Source organism: Poecilia mexicana, unplaced genomic scaffold (assembly GCF_051168715.1).
Source record: "Poecilia mexicana isolate PSO_F unplaced genomic scaffold, ASM5116871v1 scaffold_23, whole genome shotgun sequence".
NCBI lineage: Eukaryota > Metazoa > Chordata > Actinopteri > Cyprinodontiformes > Poeciliidae > Poecilia > Poecilia mexicana.
Genome location: NW_028263392.1, coordinates 5,211,435 through 5,238,660, shown reverse-complemented (window position 1 = coordinate 5,238,660; position 27,226 = coordinate 5,211,435). Strand labels below are relative to the sequence as shown.

Genomic DNA, 27,226 nt, shown 5'->3' with positions numbered 1-27,226 from the left:
ACATTTCAAAATTCTAATGGGAATTTTCCTACGCCAAGTTATTTCACTCAAGTTTTGTGAAACTTGAGTGAAATAACTCAAGTTTATTTCACTCAATGAGTCGATGTGACTCATTTTCATTTCGAGTCACATCGACATCGTGAGCGTCGTCAAAGAGCCGGTTATGGCAAAATGTATTGATAAAATCCATTTAAAAAACTGGTAAATATTAATAAAAAGCTACCAACGTATTCGATTAGCATTTCTTGACATTACATATGACCCGAGATCTTTTAACACCGACGTACTTTGCCACCATACAGACAAAAACTGCTTTGACTTGACTGATGAAATAACATTTAAGCAAGAGGGCCACATAAAAAAAAGTTATGGTGGGCCGGATTTGGCCCCCGGGCCTCGAGTTTGTCACACATTTTATGTAATTTAAGATTCAAAACAAGTGGAGAACTGATGCTTACCGTGAAAAGGTAAGAAACGCAATGAAGGACTATAAAATTATATTTAGAATCCTGATATAAAATGGTTTAGAGGCCACAGAAGACGGAAAATTGTCTCTTTAACTTTAAAAACAGTTGCAAACTAAAGGAGAAAAGAAAAACGTAGGCTGCAAATAAATACAGTCTTAAGAAGAATCAATATGAAAAACCCATTATGTGTTTTCGCAATAAGAAGAAAGTCCGGAAACTCATTTGCTCGCACTTTTCCGGACTGCGTACAAAAAAACTGGAATACAAATGAACCTGAATAAAACAATCCCAACATAATGCACCAAAGTTTGTGGTTGCAAACTTCTAACAGGTAAGAGAAGAACGCACTTGCAAACCGCTTTAAATCAGGACAGGTGGGTGTGTTTGCTGGAGGCGAAGCGCCCCGAAGCGACGTCCAATGAACCTGCAGCAGGACGCCACGTATTCAGACAAATCATACATTTTAACACAAGAGAAAAAGAAAAAAAAGCTTTTTTTTTTTGGTATTCCATATATAGGATTTATTTACACTTTCTATTTACAGATATTTGTTTCTGTACATATTTTGAAATTCAATTCAATAAGACCGTACTGTCACTCACACGATCTGGCAAATATTAGCTTTCTTTCTCAGCTCTGTGGAGCAAAAGACACAGGAGATGGGAGGCTCGTTTCTTCTTCATTTTGGTTTTCACAAGTTTTAGACTACTGGAAGAAAAAAAAAAGAAAAGAAATAAAAGCAGCAGAAGTGTTGCTTCCCGAGAACATTTCAAGTCTTCTCTGTGTGGGCTAATGGAAAGAGAGTCAGATGTCACCGATCGCCATGGAGACGAAGGCGACGCGCAAAGGAACCGGTGGCAGGCTAATTTGAGATTAGCAGCAAGTGATTTTGTTTGAGTTTGTTTATTAAACTATGGTGCGTCCGTGGAGGCGTCTGATTTGTGTCGGAAGGAAACGGCTGCGCATAACCCCGCTTTTCATATCAACACAAATCTGTGCATTAAGGCAACTTAAGATGAATAGAAGCAGAACTTTGGAGAAACGCGTACAGTTTTGCCAATCCCTGCCCCGCTTGTTAGTGAACGCCGCTTCGCCCGCCGAGCTAAAAGCAGCGGCGACTCCGACGTGTGTAACAAATCTTACAGGGAGCTGAGATGACCTGCAGGTTTTTACGAGCTTTAATGTATTATTCCCATCAGTAGAAATGACACGCTTCTAGAAGCAGAGTTTTTACATAAAATGAGTCTGTAATTTTGCCATATTTATTGCTACCTCAGGTAAAAGTGGAAAAAGCCTAAAAAAAAACAAAAAAAAACCTTTCTGAGTCTGGGGAACTGTTTTTTTTTTAAAGTGTCAGGGTAAATTTGTTGAAGAATTAAATAAACAATTCTGCTTTAATTTTCAAGCAGAAAAGAAAAGTAGACTCTTAAATAGAAAGCTCTGATATATGATATTCATTCAAATTTTTATGCTCCACATCCACTAAACCATAGTTTACATTTGTGATGGTAGGTCAAAAAAAAATTGTCATGGAGACGTAACGGCATGATGTGGAAAATCAACAGCTTCGATGTTTTAAGAATTGTTCTGACTTACTGTATAAGTATATTTGGATTAGTGTGATTTGTTTTTGCAGTTTCTGGACTTAAAAATATCAAAACTTTTTTTTTTTACTCAAATGGAATGTATTCCTGCCTTTCCTATTTTGAAGAACTGATTAAAAATATATGGCACTCTGTCAAATGAGGTAAAAACATGATGCGTTGGAGTATTTTTGAAATGCTTCTTAACATTAAACAGTTATTTTACAGTGATTCTCATCAACTGTGTTGATTTTGTATGCTAGGTGAATGCATTTTAAAGGCTTTTCACATCTTTACCATACGGAGGAATGTGTTAAAGACAGTCTGTCAAAGCTATCAAACTCCACCAACAGGAGTTTATGAAATCTTTATGAAAAGAAAAATGCTCCGACTTTTCAGCAGAGTAATAAAGTCTCCTAAGAAGATATTAAACACAGATATTTTCACTGCTGCGCCTTTTTAGCTCCTCAAACGCTGAGTGAAAGCATCGGCCCTGCTCACGCGTACAAGTTTCAGCATCAAGGCTCGATGGGCCTGCAGAGGGACAGGGGCAGCTTCAGTAAACAAATGCCACCTTCGTAGGAATCGTACATGATAAATGCCCGGGGAAGAATGAAGCGGCTCAGGTTGATGGTTTTACGGCCAAACGACGTATTAAAAAAAAAATAAATAAAAAAAAGAAGAAGAAGAAAACAGGAAACTGTAAACCTCTGGGGTACATTTGCGTTAATCCGGATGGCTTAGAGTCAGGCACAACTTAACGTAAACATTAGTAGCTATATATAAAAAAAATTAAAAGATAGAAGAAAAAAAAATTTAACTGTCATGGATGATTTTTTTTCTTTAAATGCTGATTGAAAGAAGAGGATATATATCACAAAGAGAGAAAGCAGAAGGAGAGAGAGGGGTAAAAAAAAAAGGAGCTGTGGACTTTTTAAATTAAGTGCAGTTTTTCTTGTCACACAGCACAGGAGATAAGGGGCTTGTGAAACTGGTTCAGATTGTGTAGAGAAAAAAAAAAAAAGTCCCAGTGTGTGATCAAAGACTGACAGCTCTCAGAGAAAAAGCGCTGAAACTTCCAAAGGAACACAACACCCTCCCTCTCTCTCTCCCCTTCACACACACCTACGCTCGCCGTCTCTGCCGGCACACGGTGACAATAATGGATCCTGGCGGAGGCGCTGCAGGAGGCTGTGGATGTTAACCGCTTTTTGAGTTATGTCACCCAGTGTCTGATTATCAAACCGCTGCCGCCGCGTCCCTGCGAAGAATTACGACGACGAGCCGCGCGACGTGCACAGCGACGACGGGAAATTAGCAAAAAGAAATATTCTCTTCTTGATTTAGGCGTTATGGACTGGAAAGAGATTGTCTCATAAGTGTGTTAGTTTTGTTATCTCACACCAACTGCCAGGAAGTTTGTCCGTTTATCCGTCTGTCTGCTCTTCCTAACATCCAACCAGCTCACAAACTTTTTTTTTTTTATTTCCCTATCCAAAGAACACATCTACTATTTCATCGAGTCATGCTAGTTTTTTTCTTTCCTTCCCGTCATATTTATTTATTTATTTCCTGCCATCTTTAGATTTGAAGTCTGACCTCTGGAAGAGGGTCAGGGTCACTGAAAAAAAAAAAAAAATCAGTTCAAACAAATCTCAGACCTAAAACTCAGAATCCTGATTTTGATCTTCTGATAAAAGTCAGAATTCTGCGTTAAGAATTGAATTATGATATTAATATCCTCTGTTATTTTGAGAAAAATTAATTCTGATTTAAAAAAAACTATGATTTAGAGGCGTATGGATAAACTTTTCATGCTAACCTCAGTTCAGACGTTTTATTCTAGAATTAGCCGGATTTAAACCTAGTAAATTAGAAATCTTAGTGGAAATGAAAAATGAGAAAAATCCTCAACACATTTTGTCCCCCATCGCTTCTGAAGTGACAAATTCAGTGAGATCTGAGGTTAGCGAGCTGATGGTGAGACGTAGCCCTTCGTGAACAGGCAATCTAAGACAAAGTCGGCCTTTTTCCATCCTGATGGCATTGTCGTTTTTTTGAACGTGGGGCGAGCTTCTCTGGACGCCGTTTACCTTCCACTCCGATGTACGGGGAGTGTGAGAGGATGAGGGGGAGGAAGTGAGGAGAGGAGGATAACAGGGAGAGCAATTTGCTGAGTGCTGGATTCTCGGAACCCGATCTGTGCCGTAGGATCCTGGAAAACCAACTGAATCAGTTTCCCCCTTGTGTCACAGAAAAACTGCAGACTCCTTCAAGATTTCTAAGTCTTCTATTAATAATAATAACAATAATAATAAAAAAGAAGTGCCCTTCTGCTGTCTTTCTTCATATCCATAAACTAAATAAAGGGTTTTATTTTGCCAAAGGGAGCAAAATAAACTAAGTATTGCTATGGTAGTGTAAAATAATGCAGATTTTAACCCCAGGCGGTGCTGAGAAACTGTTCATGATCCTGCATCAAGCCGTGTGTGGTTGTTGTTCTTCAACAACGACGAAAAGAAAAATAGAAAAACTTGCAATAATCAATATTAATGATCCGTTTCTGCATCAGACTGAGAATGAACGCACGTTTCAGTGAGTGAGATAATTTAAAAAGAAAAGGCCCCGGATCATCGTGTCAAAATGCTACACCACGCATCCTCAAGTCACTGTTTGATTCGAATCTCTTAGTAGCAGAAAGGCCCACTGGAAATATGGGCAAAAAAAAAAAAAAAAAATAAGGGGAGTGGTTAGGAAAATGGGAGGAGCCTGTGAGTCCAGCAGGCGACGAAGGATGAGGAAGAGGACGAGGAGGTGGAGACGCTCTCATCATCTCTTGTAGTGGTTGGGCGCGTCGGCGAAGGCGAACTTTAACCTGTAGGCTTCGGCCAGCAGCACACTCACTTCCTCGTTGCCCCAGTGCATCGTGGGGAGGTTCTGCAGCAGGATCATCAGGCCCTGGTGAGACGGACGCAGCAGAAACAGAAAAGATTTTGATTTGTTTATTGATTTAAATGGTAAAGAAAACACTGAAACAAAGAAGCTGGCTGGCAAAGACGAATCTGCAGCTGATCGATTTTAAATTAGGAAGGAAATTAATAACACTCCTCAGACTGCCGGGGCAGAAAATTAAAATAGGGCTTCGTTTACAAAAATTCACTATTTAGGAGCTTTGCAGATGAAAGTGTAGTGGCTGTGTTTGACCTGCCCAACTTAGGATGAACACCTGTAAAAACACCGTGCAGCAACTGGAATAAAAAGTCAAATTAGCATTAGCTCAATGCTAAAGGAGCTAATGCTAACTTGACTTCTTGCCATCTGTTTTGATATATTATTTTTATTTAAGGTTACCATCATAATCTCGTCCAACCTGAGCCTAATTGACATCCCAACAACTCTAGATCAGCTACTTTCATTCTTCCAGTGGTTCACTAATAAGCGATTGACGGACGACGCGTGGTTTTTAAACTCTGGACAGTCCTGGTATTTGTCTTGGACAAACAGCTGGAAAAAGCTGACCTAGTTATTCCTCCTGCTCGGTCAAGCAAACAAAAAAGATGCTCTGATGACTCTTTCCATCAGAGAGAGAGAGAGAGAGAGAGAGAGAGAGAGAGAAAAGAGCAAAAGAAGGAAAGTCTGTGCAGGTGCATCACTTTTCCTGACCTGGTTCGTGGTAGAGTTGTTGAATGGAGTTGATTAGGGTTTATTTTGAGCAGTTTGAACAAAAGTCAGATACTGTGATGTTTTATTCATTCTGAGGCTTGTTTACTGTGGAGGTCTACTCTGACCTCTGGACTGGATTTGGTCAAGTTAAATTACATTTCAGTTTCGTGGTGAACTGAGAAAAAAAAAAGAAAAAAGATTTCAACTGTTTACTAGGATGAACAACAACAAAAACCAACAAGATTCAAGTTGAGTGCATTTTAGGTGGATTCAACATTTGATGACCTGCCAAATTACTACCTTTTGAGGAAGACGATTGCTGATTTTGACAAACCTTAATATGATCAAAATAGATCAGATTGGATGTATTAAAGTAATTTTAACTCTAAATCTGTCAGGGTAAAACATTTAGAGCAAATTGTTTTTACACCTACTTACGATTTAAAATATGGTAAAACATGCCATAAAACACCTTGTTTTTAATCAAATTCCTCCTTTGTTGTTCTGCTCATGTCTTCTTCTGGGGTTTTTGTGTTGCTTCCTTCAGTAGCTCTTGGAGCAGCGCCACCACAGGTGAGAGAGGGAACAGGTTTTTCAAAGGAGTTGCCAGAATAGTGAACCAGCTGAAAATGGAACAAACGTCGCAATTTTGGTTCCCAATCGAACCGAGTCTGCCGGCTATCAGGTGAGAAAACAGCCTTAAAATTTTCAACAGCATTTCCGCCCATGGATGAGGTTGTTCTTGTAACCAAAGGGAAAGAGAAACAGACAGTTCTGGTAACAAATTACCATTTGCCATTTAGCTCGAGCAAGACTAATTAAAAAGACGTTGACGTTCAAAAAATCTTGGTGTTTTTGGACTGGTAACGATTAAAAACCTTGGTAGCCTCGATATCTACAACCTGTAAGGAGAGAGCGGAATTCTTCCATGATGCATTTACGCCTTTTAATACAATCAAAAGCAACTCTTTTAAAGAGAAAACTCAATTAGATGCAACTCTGTGTCAGACTGTCACATAGGCTTTTACTCAACAAAGTACAGCTGAGCTACTAGCCTAAAAATAGGAAAAAATGAAGGACAAAAAAAAAAAAAAAAAAAAGAAAAGTGCCAGTTAAAATTCAGTGGCACTTGACAATTTCCTGAGATTTCAGCTCTGTACATTACGTGGTAAGTTAGGAGACAAACAACAACAACCCACATCGTCTCTCTCACACACACACTGAAGCGAGAGTTCAATCTAGCCAACTAATGCCTCTCTCTCAAAGGGGAATGAGGCTGGTTAGCGGTAAGACAGAGTGAAAATGCGTGCGTGTGTGCAGGCATGCTGCGGATTGGTGTCCCAGAAGCTTTCATCATCAAGGCTGAAATCATTGCCGTGACAACAGGGTTTACAACCAATCACGGTGTTGATAATCACACGAAAAGACAAATCCCGGTGGGGCTTCGGTGTCTGCACTCATCTGACTCCACACAGTTCGCGGCTTTCTGAAAGGATGAGACCCCGTTCCAAACTGCTTTTTTTTTTTCTCTCCCCCACTCAATACAGGTTAAAATATTTAAACTCCTCTTTTCTGAGCACGTCACAGGAACTCAAAGTTTCCACGCACCTCTTACCAAACTGCAGAGGAAGTCAAGCAAATCTGTAAGCAGATAAATTTAGGCTTTTCGCATTAGTTTACCTTTCTAAGCTAAAAGGTGTTGAGCTCCTATTAATTCTTCCCCTCCGCGCTCGCTTTTAATGAGCCGCCGAGACGACCCGGTGACACCAACAGAAAGAATTTGTATTCTGCTCGAGGGTGTAAAAAAAAAAAAAAAAAAAAAAAATCTACATGTCTTCTTCGACTAATTAATCTCAAAACTGCAATCGAAGCCAGAATTCAACATGTCACACTTTGCTTCATTCTTTCTCCTCTGAATACATTAAAATTGAACCCAACAAGAAAAGCTTTTCAATCCCCCAAACTTAGTTCTATTTTTCTTAACTAAGCAAGGAGAGGAGCTGGTAAGTAGCTTATTGACTGATTTCTTTATATGCCTCAGGCCTTTAAGATGTGCTAACACCCTGTTGGAGTGCTTAAAATAATCTGGCTGCGAGACAGCGCTGATAAAATGAAGAAACCCAACAGATTTCAGCCTCTCAAGGTATTAGACATAAAACTGGATTTTTTTTTATTTCTCCTACAGAAGACCTAATACCTCATTAAAAACTATTTGAAAAGAAAGTTCATTTTTCACTAAGGCACTCGTGGTTTGAGAGGCTCGAGTAAGATGGGCATTGTGTTTTCCAAACGGAGAAGCTATTAGTTTTAATATGTTATTGATTACGTTTGTTTATCTTGTGGATTTTTGTTACATAAATATAGAATAAACACATACCAGTGGAAGACACTTTACAGACGTGCTCGTAGCTAGGCAACTGCAGCTGTAAAACAATGTTACCTTACTAAAAGTGACAGGCGGTGCTTGTTTTCTCTCTTCTTTATCAAAGTGCTGTTTGTAACCAACACAATAGTTTCCACATTTGTCTTTCTAGCAAGCTAAGCTAAAGCGGCTAACTAGCTTTGTGGACAAATAGCTGGAGGAGGATGATTCCTGTGCAACGACATTACAAACAGCTGAAGAAAAACTGGCAACTAAGGCAATATTGTTTGGCATTGTATTGGAAAAACTTTAACTATCGAAAAAAATATGACTGAGCATATTAGGAGTTTGAAAGCTTTGCGCTAGTAACCCGACTGTGTATTAATACTCCATATTCTTTTCTAGATTCCATACTTTTCCAAACTCAGTCTAGATTTTTGGGGGGGATATTTTAGTAAAAATGTCAACTTTTAAAGTTATTTAACTGTTGTTGGGTGTTATCTGATCGTGAAAAAACTAAAATCGTTTTGAATTTTCAGAATTGGGTATTGACCAACTGATTCCGTTGTTGGAACATGGACGACATCGACTCGCCCCTATTTAAAATCAAAAATGTCAAAAATGGATGACAGGATTCTTTGTGTCAAAGTTTGCAAATTTTGGTACTTTTATTCTGGCTGTAAGGGAAAGAAACTGGCAGCTTTAGTGTTTTGTTTGCCTGTTTCATCAAACTAAGTTTAAGAACCATAGGTCCAATAAAACTTGCATTAAAAGTTCAAAAGCATCACAAAAAAATCCTCTGCAAGCATCTTCTTATAAAATAATAATCAAATCTATACAAAAACACAAAATAATGAAGTTTTAAAAACGTGAGCTGTTTGTTTTCCTGCATTTTTATCATGTAAAGCACTTTGAACTGCCTTGTTGCTGAAATGTGCTGTACAAGTAAATGTGACTGATTGGAAAATAAAAGTCAAACTGCAGCATTGTTCATTATTAGATGTCTGTCTTTTACAAAAAAAAAAACAAAAATAAAATACTTTTCCTCTAGGCCTTTCAAGACCGAGTATGAACCCCTGTTAAGTAGTATGGTCTTAAAAAAAAAAAAAAAAAAAGAAGACCCCTTGAGTTTAAAAGATTGAACAGGTGAGGTCCCTCTCGGTTTAGAAAGCCAACGGCCTCTGAAGACTTCTCGCTCTGGAGGGGAAGGGAGACGAAAACCCAGCCTGATCAGAATTCTGCCTCGCTCTCTCTCATCTGTATTCACCGGAGCGGCAGCATCAGCTCCTTGCTTTCATCCCTCGCCCTCTTTGGTACATTTGAAACCCACCGCATTTGCTGTCACAGAACTGTGGGCCGGAGTGGCTTTAGGTGTTTAGGGATTTGTGTTAGTAGCTAGGGGAAGCCGTCCGACGCCTTTAAAGAAATTAAGCACTGTTGTTTTACCTGAGTTGGAGATACCATGCCTATTATCGCCCAGGTTTTTAATTGGCATAAATTATTAGTGTTAAGGTCATTCAGATTACTACATAAAGAGGAAAAAAAAAAACATCTTCCAGACCAAAATTATACACTTATAGCGCCTTGGCATGTTTGTATCCTGTATAGTAAGTCATCTTTGTAGTCCCGTAGTGAGACATCATGTAACATTACTGCTGTACTTCCCCCGCCCCAGGCTCTTCGAGTGAAGAGAAGCTCCCCTGTGGAGAAGCATGACTCTATCCTGGTACAATCGGAGCCCCAGATCAGCAAGATGCCATTAATGTTTTCTTTGCTTCAACAAAATCGTTTCCTAATAACGTATGTCCATCCGGTGAATTGCAACATGGTCTCAAACGCAGGGCCTCACAGTAAAAACCAGGTCGCAGCTCTAATAGGACGAGGAAGTCCATCATTGTGTCAGGTGTTGGGTGAGTGTTTTATTACCGCCAACGGAAATGAATTTATGACGGCTGATAGTAAATCACAGTTTACCAACATCTTCGCAGCAGAAACAAATGACGGAGAAAGTCTGTCGGATACCCAGGAATTGCGGCTGTCACAAATGACGGGGCGAAGAAAAAATACGCTTGTCAAACAAAAGGTATTAAAAACACTTCCGAGAGTCGAGCGTAGCGTGTTGTTGATGATGTGAAAGAAACCCACTATATAAAGCTATTTTTGTCTACAGAAAATGTGCGTTTGTCAGCCAGGTTATATTTCTATCACTACAAATGGTTTCACGTTGTGCTTTTTGAAAGAAAGGCAACCGATGTCTTCAATGAACCAAAGTGAAAAGATTTAGATGCATTTAGATAGAAAATGACAATTTTAAGTAGAGATAGATTTTATATAATTATGTCATTATGATTTATTTTCTTAAAGTTGGTGATATACGTTATTTGGGATGAATACATATATTTCTAATAATTACCTTTTTTACAACAGTCTGGACCAGACGTGGACAGAATTTAATATTTGGTTTGTTTTACATAATTACTCTTTTTCAAACAGTCTCTATTTACATGGCTCTAACAGATATCGCAATGAAATTATATTTACAATATTTTAAATTTTTGTATTAAAGAAAATGAACTTTTCACAGTGATTTACAACACTAATTTATTGAGTGTAAGGCGAGACTATATTTTAACATTTTGATGAAAAATAAGAAATCCCTTTTTCTTTAAAAAAAAAGTGCTACACAAAAATTTATTTTAAAAAAAAACAAATTTGAAATATTTGTTTTTTTCTATACATCTGCATTTGTATAGAGTTCACACTGGACCAAAGTTAGAGATTTTATGTCAAGATATGTCACTTTTGCAGTAACGAATTGAGGATTTTTTAAATGACCGTAATGACGTCAGAGTTTTGTTAGAAGTTTTTGCCCTCTTCCTGATGGGTTGAATATTTGACAGAACACATATTAAACTTGAAATATACCTTAAAGTCGTGCAATAAAAATCCATGAAATATAAAAAGTAATTTCAACACTTTTAGCAAGTAACATACTTGCGATCTAGCTCTAAAACACGTCATACTGAGTTCATTTCATCAGCACATTTTTTTTTCTTTGTTAAGGACTAATCACAAAGCAACTTAAGAATAAATTCAAGTGTTACTTTTAGAGCCATAAAACAACATACAGCCAACACACATACACACAAGTGCACTTCAGGGAGGCTCCTCCATACAAGCGCGGCGTGACTGAGGAGCTTCATCAGGAGCAGGTTTCTGCATCGTAACCATCTGCTGGCTCTCACGTCTGTTGGGCTAACGACTTTAATGTGGTTTAATTGCATACATTTCGCTGTCAGCGGGGGGGAATGACTCATTTGCTCCACTTCACACAGGTGGCGCCGGTCGATACAGTGAGGCCATGAGTGCTGCTGTGAATGACCCTGTGGTTCCACGAGAAAGGGAAAAAAAAAAAAAAAAAAAAGTATGTTGGTACGGTGCGGTTTAGTGTACGGGCGTGAAGTGAACGCGTACTCATATCCCGTTTTAATCAGGAATTGGAAAAGGGGAAAAAAGGTGTAAATTGGAAACATGGGAGAGACAAAAATGGAGCGATTTGTCTGTTTTTACTGCCTGTGTGGGTGGCTTGCAGTTATTCAAGCATTAATATCCATTTATCCTGCAAAGCACCAACAAAGACAATGATTCATCATCGCTGTGTACAGTACTCCACATGAAAAAGAAAAAAAAAAAAGGGGGAGGCAATTAGCTCTCCATCTTACGTGCTTGGCAAGGCTTAAAGTTGTTAATGGCTATTGATATGGAGGGGAAAGCAGATCATCAATAGAGTGAGTGCCGCGGTTGTTTCTATGACAATAAAATGGAGCAACATAATGGCTGAGCAGAGGGCGAGGCCACGGCGAGGTGAAACTTACTCAACGCGTTGATGGTTACCGTTTCAACCCAAGTCTGACAGAGAGGAGCTCATCACTCAACAGTGTCCGTATGATGAGCCACGACACATCTGATGGAGGTAAAGTTGAGCGGGACTACGTTATGTACTGGTTTGGTGAGAATTGGTTGGATCTTCAAGGACAGTCGGAGAGAAATGCATACTCACAGTGCTAAAACTAAAGATATTACCAAGTATTTTTGGTCTAGTTTCTAGTGCAAATCTTTTAGTAACACTTGAAATTGGAAAACTGACTTAGGAGTAACTTTTCAGCAATGTATGACAGCTTGTTTTAAGTCTATAATTCCTTAATATTGATGAAAGTGTACTAGTTTAAGTGAAACATTCTGCTAGTGGAATGAGACATTTTTCCCATCAACATGAAGAAATGATTGACTTAAAACAAATTCCTACCTCTTTATGAAGTTACTTGTAAGTTAGTTTTGTCTTATTTCAAGTGTGCTCAGATATTTACACTAGAAACTAGACCACAAATACTTTGTCATTTTGAGATATAAAATATAAATGAGGACGAAAGGAAGGGAAACTAAAAGAAATGGAGTTCAGACGGAATGAAAAAAGGGTAGTTGGAAGAGATGGAAGGAGAGGGACAAGGAAGGACAGATAATACAAGCAGACAAAAAGGAAGGAAGGCAATGAGAGAGGAATCGAGGACAAAAGGGGATAAAAAAAGAAAGAATTAAGGAAAAATATGAAAGAAACAGAGTAAGGAAACAAAGAGGAGGAGAAGAATTTTAATCTTGAAATACAAATATTTTTTCATGTATATTTTCTGTGTAGGAACCTTGGATGAATGACATCAGATGGTATTTTTGCAGTTACTTGATCCAAATGAGAGAATAGAAAAGAGGAAGAAGAAAAACAAACAATTGAAGTGACTTTTTAAATAAACCGAATCCTCTCTTTGCCGTCATGCCGAGATGATCCTCGGCAAAGTGCCCCGAGTTGTGCCGAGCATCCAGCTATTGTTTCTGCTGTGTCACCATGGCTTCCAGCAGGCGAGCGGCTGGAACCCCAGGAGAAATTAATGGCTGAGAGATGACAGGTGCAAAGCCCACATCAACAGGGCACACATTGGTTTCTAAAAATGGCAACTGTCTGCTGTAGCTGTTGAATTTCGGTGACATGCATCAATCCAGCCGTCGACCTCCTTTACAACCAACACATCTACATGAAAACACACACACACACACACACGGAGGGGTTCGGAAACACACAAGCTGGCAACCGGTTGTGCACAAACACTCCAGGCTGCCGCCGAGGCTGTTGGTGGTAATGGTGTTTTGCAGCGCCCCGGGGTGTAATGGGCCCAGACACTGCTCTGTTGGGGCCATTAGCTTGCTGTAGTTTATATAATTACACACAATGGGCACTCTGGCAAAAAAACACTGGGTGCTAATGCGAGAGAGTGTGGCACCGGAGCACACGGAGGTAAAAGCTGACACTGCATGGCACAGCCAAGTTGCCTTGTAGAAAGGTTGGCGGGCGAAAAAGCTTTGATTATTGCACAGCAGAAGGGACGCGGTCTCGGCGGATGATGTTATTTCGCAGCCGAGTTAATGAAATGAAACTCGGCGATCTTTTGTTAGCCCTACGGAGCAAAATAGGTTTATGAGCTTGGAATTCTTTTGGACCGGTTCTTAAGCAAAGGAGAGTCACCGGACGCCGGAGTATGCCATTTCTATTTGACAGCAGCACAGCATTTTTAAGTTATAATCTCACACGGTATATTATTATTACCAGCATTGTTGTTAATCTTGTTTTTTGTGCATTTTTTTTTAACACTTTTGCAACTTATTGTGTGAATCTGTACATCTGATGCTGCTGTTGTACCTGAATGCCCCCTGTGTGGGACAGTAAAGGCTATTTTTATTCTATTATTACAGTGCCATGAAAAAGTAAAAATTTTCAAATGATCATTAAAATGTCTAAGTTTTTAATTTCTAAACATCTGACTGTTTAAAATGAAAATTCATCGAAAGCAGAAGCAACCAAATGGCCCTTCTAAGTTTGCAAGAATTATTAAAGTAGCTTTTATAGAAGAAAAAAGCCAAAAAGAAGTTCAATTAAAGGGGACTTTTTATGCAAAATTTAGTTTTGCTTTTTTTTTTTTTTTTTAAACTCCTATTTGGATCTTAACTGCTTCTAAAAACATTCCAGGGACTAAAAAAAAAAAAAAAAAAAAAAAAAAAGCCATCCAGATGATTTTTGGTAATGTTGAAGTTTTTTGGTGTCTGGAAAATCTGCCTTTTCAAAAACCTACATGCACTGTAATTTACCTAGCAACCCCAGAGTACCCCCAGCCCTGTTACCTAGCAACCCAAGTGGAGCTCCAGCATAATTTTTCGGATGGTTTCAACACTGTATGCGCTGTACAATGGCTGTTAGACTTACCATCCAGAAAGCACTTCTTGAATTCTTGTTGGTTGTGTAAGAGGTGCGCCACTTATGCTTTTCTAAGATGTACGGTTGTATAACTGTGCATCTGTTTGTAACCATTTTAATCTGTAAATGTGGAGTTGGGACGTGAGGCCAGCAGCAGTTTATTGGGATTTAAAGTGACAGAGCCCTGAAACAGCTCATTCTGAAAGACAGAACTGAGCAGACGCAAATCTCATTGTCCAACCTTTAAAGGTTTGGCACAAGCCAGGGAGCGGACACAAACGTGGAAGAAGCCGTTCTGGTCAGAAAAAAAAAACAAAAAACAAGTTAAATCTTTCTAGTCAATATATAAAAAGGTACAAACCAGAAAACTACTTTAAAACATGGTGAAACATGACGGTGGTAGCACCATGGGGTGCTTTTCGTTAGAAGAGTTTATGAGATATACGATACAAGATATGCATCTTTGGTGCCGTGTATTTTCAGTGAGTAGTTTGACACCATCGTCAAAGGAACGCAGAAATAATTTTTTTAGAAGACGCATTCACATGGAAGCAGAGTATGTGGGTGGAGGATTTGGTTATTTAAGTCTTACAGGAGTGGATACTCCATTAATGCATAATACATAATTTAATCCATTAACTAAATGCATGAGAGACTGGTTGTCAAATTAGCTTAAAGGTTTTAGCGTACATTAAACCGTATGTGGGGGTGTAGAATCCCCCTTTGGCTTTGCAAAGATTTGTTTTTATGATTTTAATAAGTCAAATCATATCAAGAAAAAACAAAACAGATTAGATATGTGTGTTTACTTCACAGTCTTGGTCCGTGTTAGCTTGTAGCTTTTCTGCTTCATTCAATGCCAGCCTAATAAGTTCATAACCTTTTAAAGAAAAAAGCCTAAAGCAGTTTTCTGAGCCCTCTGTTTACTGGAGCATTCGCAGTGGTTTTACACGCTGCTTGACTAGTTTTACTTTTCAGCTCGTGCATCTTCAAAGTTCACCAACAGTCGATATTTGACCCCTTTGCCCTCCCCATTCACCATCAACCATTAAATCTGTCGGCTCTGCCCACACTGATTCGAGCATGCCGAAACGTATGAACCCGTTGACTGCAGAACCCTTCCTGCTACATATCTAAGCTCTCTGAGCATCGCGCCGACAGCCACGGAAGACCGAATATATGAACTCATTTTACAAGCACCTTAACATGTAGCCCCTGTGTGCCTTCACTCTTTAACAAATCCAACAAGGAAACATGAAAAACTAGCAGTTTAAGAGTAACCACCGGCAAGTTCAGAAAGGCCAGAGCCCCCTTTAATCACAAGTTCAAGATTACTGAAAACTCCTGGAACACAATTGAGCTCAGTTCTCTTTGACTGCTTGAAAGAGTATTTTTGGGTGTGAAATTCAATATTTATGTCTTTGCTCCTGACCCAGCTCATTTGTCAAAACCATTTTTTATTTTTTTTTTGTTTCTTACTCTGAAAAAAAAAATCCATCTGTCAGCCCTTGCCGCTACCAAAGTACAAGTGAGTAGATATTGCTGTTTATTTGGTACTTTAGTGTCTTAACTGAGTGAGGAGACGAAGAAAGGGCACACAGCTGGCTCATGGGCTGACAGAGGACCTTCTTTTGTTCCATTATGTCAGAATAAAAGAACAGCAATAATACACACTCTTTCTTTACTTATATCCCGGTCTTGAGCCGCAGGTAAGCACTGGCTTATTATTGGCCTCGAGGTACACTGATGGTTTTTAGTCGTCACAGTTAAAACAGTTGGCAATCAAACAAGGTCTCTTATCAAAGATAACCCAAAACACTGTTCTCAAGTTATGGTTTTCTTTATTAAGATGGAAAAAAAAAGCTAAACAAGCTAACCTGGTTTTGTCAGAAACAAATTCCCTCTTAAACCCAATAACGGGTTTAGACTCTTGATGGCAACAACTGCTATAGCAACAACTGCTATAGCAACAACGCCTCCCCACCAATCACTGCTATATCTGACTCTTTGTAAGATACTCTTTTCCTGCTGGATGTAACGCACACCTTCCAAAGAGTTCCACTTTCGTCTCAGCACTCCACCGAATGTCGGGGGACATCAAGATGCTTTGTAGTAAATAAAGTACGAACCGCTTTGTTATTTATGTCAGCAGTTTTTTTTTTTTTGGCCTTGGAAATCTCGCAGGCCTGCCATATTTGCCCAACCACTTCCTGAATACTAAACCATAAACTCTGGGTTTATCCTGGGGGAAATGAGGCCTGACGTGCTTCAGATGTTGTTCTAGTATCTTTTGTGAGCTGCTGGATGAGTCGCTGATGCCCCTAGGGTAACTTTAGTAGGCTGGCCAAGTCTTAAGAAGGTTCATCACTGTTCTAGGTTTCCTCTGTGTGTGGATAATGGCTGTCACTGTAGTTAACACCAGTAAAAAAAAACATAAAAATGGCTTTGTGACCCTCTGCAGATGGATAGATGTCAATAATATTGTTTTCATTTCTTCATTCATTTCTTTATATTGGGGTTATGGTCTGTAGCCACCTACTTCATGTTGTTAGAAAGGTCCTACTTAAGGGAATTCTTACATTTTTAAAGTAATCAGGCTTGAGTGAAGTTGAACTTAACTTTGGCGCTCAATCGCAGGTCATTCATTAATTTAATGAGGGCAATTACTTTTTCACTTTTTCTGGTTGCCTGGGAAGCTTTCATCCCTGAATAGTTGATGTCACTGACAGTGAAGATGGACAGGAGGAGGACATCATTACTTCCAGAATATGATGTTTTATTTTTTTCCTCTGTTATCTTCTTTTATTTGGTCTAAAATAATTCAAGTGGCACATTTGGGGGCACAAATCAATCAACCGGGTGATTATGAAGAGTTTTGTACCGATGGTGGTCTTTGTCAAATGTTCAGCTCAATTGACTGCAGTATTAATTATCAGAAAAAGTGCTCCAAGTCCCCTCAAAAGTGCATACTTTATGTGACCCAGGTTTTGGATGGTAAACTTCTGGGAATAAATAAAATAAGGACTTGATATTGGAAAATTATTTAAATGAGAACGTAGAAAGTAGACAATTTTGTTAGTACATGTAAAAATATCACCCCTCCCCCTCTCCCCCACATATTACTCTGACAAATAGAGATGTATTCTCAGGGCATCATTGTTCACAATGTTCTGCAGCATTTATTTTGGCTGTGAAAAAGCATTTCTAAGGACCAGATGTCCAGATTAAATTCTATGAGTTCCAATTTTTTTCCGAGCATTTGTCCTGGCATCTTGACAGAGCTGCACTTTGTTCTGATAATTACTCTGAAAGGGTATTGAGTTCATATTCCAGACATAAATGTTCAGAGGATTGTGTTAAATAAAGTACTAAAAGTATGCCCATATTTATTAACTCTTGTACAGATAAAAGTATTAAAACAGATTTATTTTTTGTTGCTGTTTGCACACTGATAAATGGAATATCCACAACAGAATGAGTAAAACTATTGAGTGAGGACAATATCTTGTGTTAAAAAAAAAAAAAGAAGCTTTTTCCATTTTGAAACTTTCAATGGCAACACTTCACAATTTTCCAGCAGACGCCGTCTAATTTGTTTTCATATTTTGTTAGATTTCCGAAAAAAAAAAAAAAAAAATCAATGTTGCCATAATCAGGATTAAATAAATCCTCATGTTTTTGAAAGCAACAAAAATAAAATGTGGATTTTAAGGCAGGCTTTATATCAGGCAGCATCAACAAAATAAACTCCTTGCCTACAGTGATAGCAGCTGCTATGTCTACAAAATTAGGTTTAGCCATTCCTCTTTTAATGCTCTTCACTTATCTAAAGCATTTAATACTGCTGATATCTTCATAATTCAACTCTCTAATATTGAGGACAGTGTCTCCACTCCATGCTTCTGGGTCATTTTGTTTCCCCTTCCTGTTTTAAAGGAAGTACCTCAAGGCTCTTTACATAGATTGTTGCCCACAATCTGTGTGAAAAACTGTGAGAAACACCAAATTTCTTTCTTAAAGGGGTTGAAACTGAAGTAGCTGGATGCTACAAATATTTAGGTATGACTCTCTGATCAGAATCTATCTTAAATCTCAAACTGACAAATTGGCTTCTAAGCTAAAATGTTAATTGGGTTTCTTTTTCATAAACAAAAAGTGTTTCCAACAGCAAATCGGATCACTTCAGTCATTCCCACTCTGATGGACTATGCAGATCTGCTGTTCACCCTAGTATTAAAAAAAAAAAAAAAAAAAAAAATTATATATATATATATATATATATATATATATATATATATATATTTAAAAAGAATATATATATATATATATATATATATATATATACAAACACATCACTCTACTCTGCGTTTTATGACTAATTGAAGCTATGGAGTACTTTATTGCATCTTGTAAGCTGCAGCAAAATGTCTGTCTTTAACTGACTGCAGACTCTCTCAATGGCTGGTTTTTAATCTATAAATGCATTCTTGGGCTTGGCTTCTGTGTGGAAACTACAGCCATTATGATCTGTGGTTTTAGGACATTATTTTGATGAAGGCCCCAAAACTTCAAAATTGAACTGGTTAAAAGGGCCTTTAAAATTCAGATTGAATAACGTGCAGATGGATTTTAAATTGTCGTCACGTGTACCTTTGGGACAAGTCAAGTAGATTTTAACGGGCAGAGAAATCAGTTTACCTGGCTCCTGACAGTGCCGTGTGACGTCTGCGGTTTATGCGTTTGAGTATTTGGTCTAATGTTGTATTTTGGTCCTGGAATACAGCTTTCAATCTCAAGGAGTTTCCAGTGACGCTGAACTTCAAATGATCAGAATTAAAGGTATTATTTTCAGAAGAGAACAGCAGGAGTGCATCTCTCTCCTCTGGCAGTATCCTGAAAACGACAAGCATTTCTTAAAACATCTACCTTTTGCGTTATTCTTTTTCTTTTTAAGAATGTTCCTCCTTAACTCCCCATTTTCTCACTAATTGGACGCTTTGCTTTCCTTCGGTAAAACCCATTTCACTAACACAAAGGTGTGTAAAAACAAAGCTGTGTTCCTAAATCTGTGATGAAAATTTTATATTATTTTTTTTTAACTACTCTTCTTCTATTCCCTGCCAAGGCTGCCTAACCCAAGGCATTCTGCACACGCAACTGATCCGAGGACACCCACTGACATTTACAGAGGTCCACAGTTTTTCCACACACCACTAATTGAAGTGCAAGCAGATCTTTTTTCTTTTTTCCTTCTGACTTTCACTCTTCCACTTCTGATTTTTCTTCCCTCAACATCTCTGTCGAGCCTTTAGTCATTTATATAGGACTAATAGCCACGTAGTCACATAAATGCTTGGCCTCACATTGAGAGCATAATAGGTGCCTTTAAAAGCAGTCCTGAGGAGTCTTAAGTGATATAAAAGGCTGCAGTTACACACGGCTAAACTGTGATTTATCTCCATCATCGATGTATGGGCTTAAAAAAATGGAACTTTATCACTGGTAAAATGCTCTACGTTCTATATATTTTAGGGTGAATTGATGAGCACATGCATGCATTTAAACCGTTAACACCATCTACAGTAGTCAGGTCAGTGATGGGTCCTTTACAGTTGGAAAGCATAAAAAGCAAACTATTCATCAATTCTTTTTTTTTTCTCTGCCATAGCATTAGAGATTGGAAGATTAAGCCAAATCCTTCGCCACATTTAAGCTAAATAACCATTACTGTTCCATCTGATTCACTGAAAACATTACAGATCTCTGGCTCAGTAGCTGCAATGTCAGATCTATTAAAAAAAAGTGTTTCCAGTCCGAGAAGATTATAAGACGTGTTTTGATAAAAGGTCATAATTCAGCAACAAGTTTAGTGGCTGTAATCAGAAGGGTTGTATCTATCGTAGGGTAACTTTATCTATATACAAGACACTTGGAGAATTGTACATTTAAGTATAAAAGTAAAGGAGGTCTAATATTTATTAAATAGGATTAGTCTGTTATAATCAGGAGGAGGCAAGTTGTTGTGTGTAACATGAACAGTGGACATCCAGTCCCATTTGCGCTTCAGCATTTGCAAATTCACCTATTCGCAGATTTTTCCTGTGGAAAATTTGCCGACTTGCAGATTAATTTGTAGACCATAAATGGAGAATATATTGGAATGAAAATGCAGTGTGGGAATTTGAAACACCTAGAGACGATGCTATTGGCTGGCGTCGCAAAGCAGCCAATCCAGGAGCATCATTGAGTTTCATTGGCACTGATTGGCTGTATCCCAAATGTAGATGTTTGCTTCTACTGTAGGACTATAATCTTTTCCAGTTTGAGTATTAATGCAGATTCAGGTATATTTGGTGTATAAACTATTAAAATGGAGAGTTACAGAAGTAGACAATGGATGTGGTCAACAACCCCACCAAACACAGGGGTCCCACTGTAATTATCGGTTGCTACAATAATTAGTCACTTTTTGTGCAATGATTTATAAAAGCTTGATTTATTAAACACCTACTTTTAGATTTTATATTGGGGGCATCAAAAAAAGCAGGCTGAGTGTATATTAAACAGTATCGTTTGACTATAACCTGAGGATTAATATTTACTGTGTGGAACACAATTAATAGAAGATTTTACTGAATGGACATTTTTGATGATTTTGTTTGGTATCCAGTTTTAGTTGACTAAATTCAGAGAAATTACATTCATTGATTCAACACAATCAATATAAGCAGTATTATTGACCATATTTAAAAAGGGTAATTCTTTTCCAAAAGGGTCTTGTTTAATGTGTGCAGTAAAAGAAGTTTGACTCACTGAATGCATGTGAATGAAAGACATGGAGTGCACCAGAATCTGCTTTTTGAGAAGCTGGCATCTACTCCAAACCTAAGGGGAATACTTTCTATTATTATTTTTTGGCTTCTGACTAGTCAGACATACATAAACATGGCTTTTCCATGGAACCTGGCATGAGGGCATCTGAAGGTTGCACAGACTAATGGGGATGTTTCAGACTGTGCTGGTTCTACCTAAACCTCAGAAGAAGAAGAAAAAAAGCTAAGTTACATAAATCCATGCATGCTTACCGCTGTGTGTGAGGCTGAAAGTGTGCTCTGTGGAGAAATAACTGTTTACGCCCGTGTTTATGATGTTGCGTCTTTACAAATCTGGCAGGGTGGTGGGGAAAATGCACGAGCATGCGCTTGCGGTTACGCTAACTTATCCGCGCGGCGCAGGCCACAAAGTTACCGACGGTGTGCTAGCTGAGGTGTGACGGAGAAATGCAGATTGCTTTGGGGAGCGGCGTACCCCGCCCCGTCCCCCTTTTCTTTTTCATTCTGCGGCTTAACAAATCCAATCCCACAACCAGGAGGGGAGATTCACAGTTACTTCCCTTACTGTGTTTGATAACAATGCATGAATTATCCCTTTTAAATTGCTTTCTGGATGCATTTTTTTTAATTAAAACTGTTAAAGTGAATCAATCATTCGTGCACCCTCTTAGGACCCACAGAATGTAACTCACCAGCAGTTTGTCATACACCACTGCTCCCAACTCCCTACATTTTTTTTATGCTAAAGTCAATTAACTTCTTTTTTTTTGACTGAGGGAAAACACCACACTGACTTAGCAGGTTTAGAACAATCTGTGTATTAAACTTGTCCTAAACTGTCACATCTGGATTTAGAGACACTGAAAAGTACCACAAAACAGGAACTTGTTTTACTCAATATATGTCAAGAACATTAAGTTTCACCCCACCATGGCTCAACTAAACCACAACAATAATTCTCTGCTACAAAAGGAAACGAGCTGTTAATGTGGCACGGCGCTAACTAGCTACTACAAGTTTCCCTCAAGGCCCGGGCAAATTGGAGTTCGGCGTAATAATGAGCAGATTGATGGAGCTGGTTGAAAGCTTTTATTATGCAGCCAGGAGCGGCTGCGGCTTTGTGTGCATGCGTGTTCTTGAGAGAAACGGCTGAAGAAGTGCGTCATCTGGCCAAGTTTTCACTCGCGGCCCCGACTGCTTTGGGATTTTCCTCTCAGTGGGTCGTCTGGGGATGTAAACGCGCGAGTGAAGAGACAGGAAAAGAATGAGAAAAGGTCAAGAATTAAGGAAAACTGCAACAGTCGAAGGAGGAGATGCAAAGAGAGAAAAGTATCGATTGCTAACGGAGAGAAATCCAGACGGAAGACGCAAGGGGACGATGAGCTGGTAACAAAACATTTAAACCTCCCCTACTTGAAATTTGATTGATGAATGTGTGAAAATGATGAGCTGGGCGCTTTAAAGAAGCACACAGAAACACTGTCATGCGACAGGCTCACCCATGAAGACAGAAGCAGACAATGAGAACTCACTTGCAGGATACCAGGCAAGAGAAAATGTCAGGAAGACATTTGGCTGCGTCTCTGAGTGCGCTGTTTCACTGTGAGTGACTGGGGATTTCGAATAGGCAGGAAGCAGAATCACAACAGGGTTTTGGTTTCTAGAATCTCGCCTACATAAACGGCTAAAGTGGCCACCATACTGGAGGAGAACAATGGAGGTGAACTATCTCCAAAGCTTTTATTTTTAATTTTTTTTTTTATTATCATTATTTTAAAGAATTGAAGTCAAGAGCGGCATCTTGAACTCACCAGGTCTCCATAGCAACCAGAGAGTACTTGCATCTTAACCAGTTGTGTGGGAAAGCACATCAGGAAGATGTTTTTTTTTTTTTTTTTTCTTTTTTGGAGTTGCTAAGCTCTTTTACGGGAGCTGTGTTCAGTTTGAATGAGATAAAAACTCAACAAGGAATCAAGATCGATTTGTGAGAAAAGTAAAGGATGAATTTTTGGATTTCAATAAGAAAAACAACCAAAAACTGACAATGAAATCTTAAAGTGGAGCCTGAAACGGTAAGACATTTTTTAATTAAAAATTTGCAAACACCAATAGAAACATTACCTCAACAAAAGATTAAAATAAGCATTTCAGATTGCGAAAAGCTAAAAACTAATTATATCATTCCCTTATGGCCTTTAACTTGTCCATTAAAGCAAAAAAAAGGTCTAAAATATTCAGAATATCCTACAAATAAAAACACACCTTTGCCCCCTGAAAGTCTCCAGAGTTTCACACAGTGAGTAAATTATGTTTGATCAATTAAAGCCCAGGTTTTTAGATAGAAGTCAGCTCTACCCAGCTTGAATAGATTGTTTCTCAATAAGCTTCCCTCCTGTTTCCAATGAAAGGAGCTACAGTAATTCTCTGATGCGTCGGATCGCTGGAGTGCTAAGAGCAATTTCTTAATCAAGCAAGAAATACCAGAATTCTGCTGTGATTTCAATAAATAAAAGCCAGCATGAAACATTGGTGGGATCCAATTTCCATTCTGAAAGTATTTCAGTGGAAAACTGCCATTTTCAGATTTGTTATGACATGCTTTAACATTTCAGGTTCCATTTTAAGCGGGGCTTTGTTAACACGAGGTAGAGTGGGAGACAGTAATTTATGCATTATGTACTTTAGTGATTCTAAACTGTCGCTTGATGAAAGCCGAATCTGACTCGCCTATTTAAAAACATACTTGTAACACACGCTCTCTGGGGACTTTCTTTTTTTATCATTTCATTTTTATTCACTGACAAACATTTCAAAGAGCTCCAAGTAAGTTTAAATGTTAAAATTACATGTTTTTTTGTCTTCCCCCACAAACTCAAATTCACAGAGTTCTCTGTGTTTTTTAAAGTCAGTTTTCGAAGCGAAAACAAGAAACTTTAGGGAGGATTCTCAACAGGAGTCAGACTTTAAATATGGAATCTACAAAAACTGGACGGATGTCGACATGGAAAGACGGACGAGGAGACATAAAATCACAGATGACGGATGTGGACCTGGACTGAAGGATGGGTGGATGAGAATGTAAACCACATGAGAGTTTGTACTAAAAACTGAATGTGTAAAATAAAAAAATAAAAAAATCACTACTTTCATAATAGTGCGTGATTAAATTAATGTTTAAAACCTTTGGATTAAAAGCTGAACTTACTGCAACAAATGCATGTCAAGACAGGCTAAAAATGTATGAAAGTGTATCTTACACTTTCACCCAATAGAATAAGTGGTGTCAGGTTACCTCAGCCAATCAGATCGGTTGTCCCGCCTTTAGTTTGCATTTTGAACACGCTAGTTGGCGCGGTGCACAGTAGCAGCCCCGCTGTGATGAGAGCAGCTGGCTGAATTTGTCCCTGAGGTAAATCTTGTGCGTAGACTGAATACTGATGATAGTTTTTCCAAACACTATTACTTATCCTGAAGGCTCCAGACATTCCTAAGATCTTCTGAAAATGGCCTAAATCAAATGGAATATGTTCGATAGTTAAACACTACCTTTAATTTTTGCTACCCATAACGAAGTGATGCGTTGCCGGATTGCAAGCATGTGAACGATCGATGGGAAAGTGAGCAGACAACATCCGACGGACGGATTAAACTTTCATACTGGGATATGGAATATTACGTGAACAGAACCTAAACCACAGAGTTCTGCTTTTATTCATTCATTTGAAACATACTCTATATACCTTACCTCCAAATCCCAACTGCATCAAAACTATAGTTCAAAGCAATCAGTCTTAAACCGATCTGAATATCAGTAATCGTGTCTATTTGATAAAACATAACCAGTGCTTATGGCAAAAGAAGCACATGGCCGTTAATCAAAGTTTGCCATAAATGAAAGTATTCTTTTGCTTATTCCACTGCTACCAAGTTTAATCTGTTCTCGCTTTCATTGCCAAGCTGATCCTCTCCTCCCTCCACGCCTCATCTATATCAGGATGGATTATTTGCCCTTGGCACACCACTTGGTAGTCTGCATGGCAAGGCAGCCGGTAAGTGGATCTATAGGAAGCTGAAGGAGAAACGTATTCCTAAACTTACCCGCTTGTATATTTGTGTGCTTGTGAGCTAGCCAAGTTATTAAAATGTTAGCAGGTACTATAAATAAAAGAAACAAAGGCCTCGGCGTCTGCAGAAGGTAAAGAGTGCAGAGAGGTAAGAGGGGATGGGGGGGAAACACGGGGCAATCGTAGAGCGAGCACAATCTGAGGGAGCTCAAAGGGGCCTTTATGTGGCAGCAAAAATGGCATTTAGGCAACGAGGAGAACAAGAAGCTCCCGCCTAAACAGAAACCACAGCTGCATATCAACAAGAAAACGTCTCATGTTTAATAAAGGAAGAAAGAAAAAAAGTGTTTAGTGAAGCAAGTTTTCTCATCGGCCTGGAGGAGCTGCATTAACTGCCATGCATGGAATATATTGCTATATATTATTTGGATCACAACATCCTTCAAATGATGGAGGCAGAGAACGCTGCGTACATTACTCCGTCTTCTCATTCGATTTCTATTTAAACAATATGCAGACTTCCTTGCCAAGGGGGTTTGTAGTTACTGGATCATTCCAGTTGTGAAGGCTTCAGGGGGAGGGTTTGTTAGGAAACATTAGTGGACAAACCACTTGATGAAGACCAAGGAGACGATAATATTTGTTTCAGGGAATATGTAATGGTAACAATGGTGTCATAATAATGCAAGGACACATTCTCCAAGATCAATACATTTTAAATTCCAACATTTAACACTGGAAGTGGAAGGCATTGTAAATATCCACAATAAACAAAACAACAGAAATAACAAATAAAATGAATAATGAAAACTGTCCTTCAAAAAATAGGATAGTTGAGACCAAAGCACCAGACTGAAGATGTTCGTCATCCAGTTTTTGGTGGAAAAAGTGAAAAACGATAAATCGTTCAAATGGAAATTATTGAGTTTGTTTTAAATTTATCATGCGATTAATTGATTTATTACTTATTGCAACAGGCCTACGTCAGACCCGAGGCAATACCGTACCAGTTAAAAAGTCAGTATGCTGAAAAATGCATTATTTTCCTTCTTCTCAATTTCATTTTATTCTCTGTTGGTGCATAAAAGAAAAAAAAAAAGGAAGAAGTCTATCTGCCAAACAGTACCACTGAGCTGAAATGCTGAAAAAAAAAAAATAGATGGAAGACGAATGAGGAAAAAGGTCAAGAAGTCAAATGAAGAAGTGGTTATGTTTGTGGGTGATGATATTAGATTTTTGTTTTAGATTTAGTGGTTGCTACGGTTAAGAATGCAGGTCTCCTACACAGAGCTGGCAACCAAAGTCACCTTCTGGCAGCTGGCTACTGTCATCTGCTAATGCACTCAGAACTTCTGACCAGCGCGGGTAAATGACCAGGGAGGTAATGAAGAAGGATGTAGGCCATGATCATTCACAGTCTGCCCCGACGTTATTAAAACATACGCCGACAATTCGTTTTCATTTTGCTTGGAAGGACGTGTTCGCCATCGCCATCTACATTCTCCATATGTTGCGGATTTACAACACGCACTCCGACTCGGACACGGAGTTTTGACAGCGAGGGCAGATTACCTGGAAATCCCGCTCCTCCAGAATCTCTTTCCTCCACCTCACCAGGAAGGCGGCGCACACGTACAGGTGGAAGTGAGAGAAGCCTTCAGGTTCCGCCTGGAAACACGAGGAAATGACAGAGCATAAGCAAAAAAAATAATGAAAGCTAGAATATTACCGCATTCTTTAGTGTTTCTGTTGCACAGCTACTGCGTTCGTAAAATCGACGTCGTCTTTGTAGATTCGAATGAAACTGTTAAACTCGCTGCTACGCCCTGCAGCAGGGGTCGGCAAACTGGCACTTTTAAAACCAAAAGATAATTTGTTTTTTAATTATAAAAACAAAAGGAAAGAGGGATTTAGCAGTTATTCTGCATAGTGAATGCAATATCTGCATACATTATC

The 27,226-nt window shown here is 38.8% G+C and overlaps 1 protein-coding gene across 2 annotated transcripts in view; it reads right to left on the bottom strand.

The window, feature by feature from the left end:
* Nucleotides 1-958: 958 nt before the first annotated feature.
* tbc1d22a (TBC1 domain family, member 22a) overlaps nt 959-27,226 on the bottom strand; it is a 129,818-nt gene continuing 103,550 nt past the window's right edge. For both annotated transcript variants that reach the window (XM_015002789.2, XM_015002788.2), the window contains exons 13-14: nt 26,843-26,938; nt 959-5,008 (exon numbers count right to left, since the gene is read on the bottom strand). In XM_015002789.2, the coding sequence (XP_014858275.1) occupies nt 4,880-5,008; nt 26,843-26,938 (225 nt within the window). In that variant the 3' untranslated portion in view covers nt 959-4,879. The remainder of the gene's footprint in view (nt 5,009-26,842; nt 26,939-27,226) is intronic.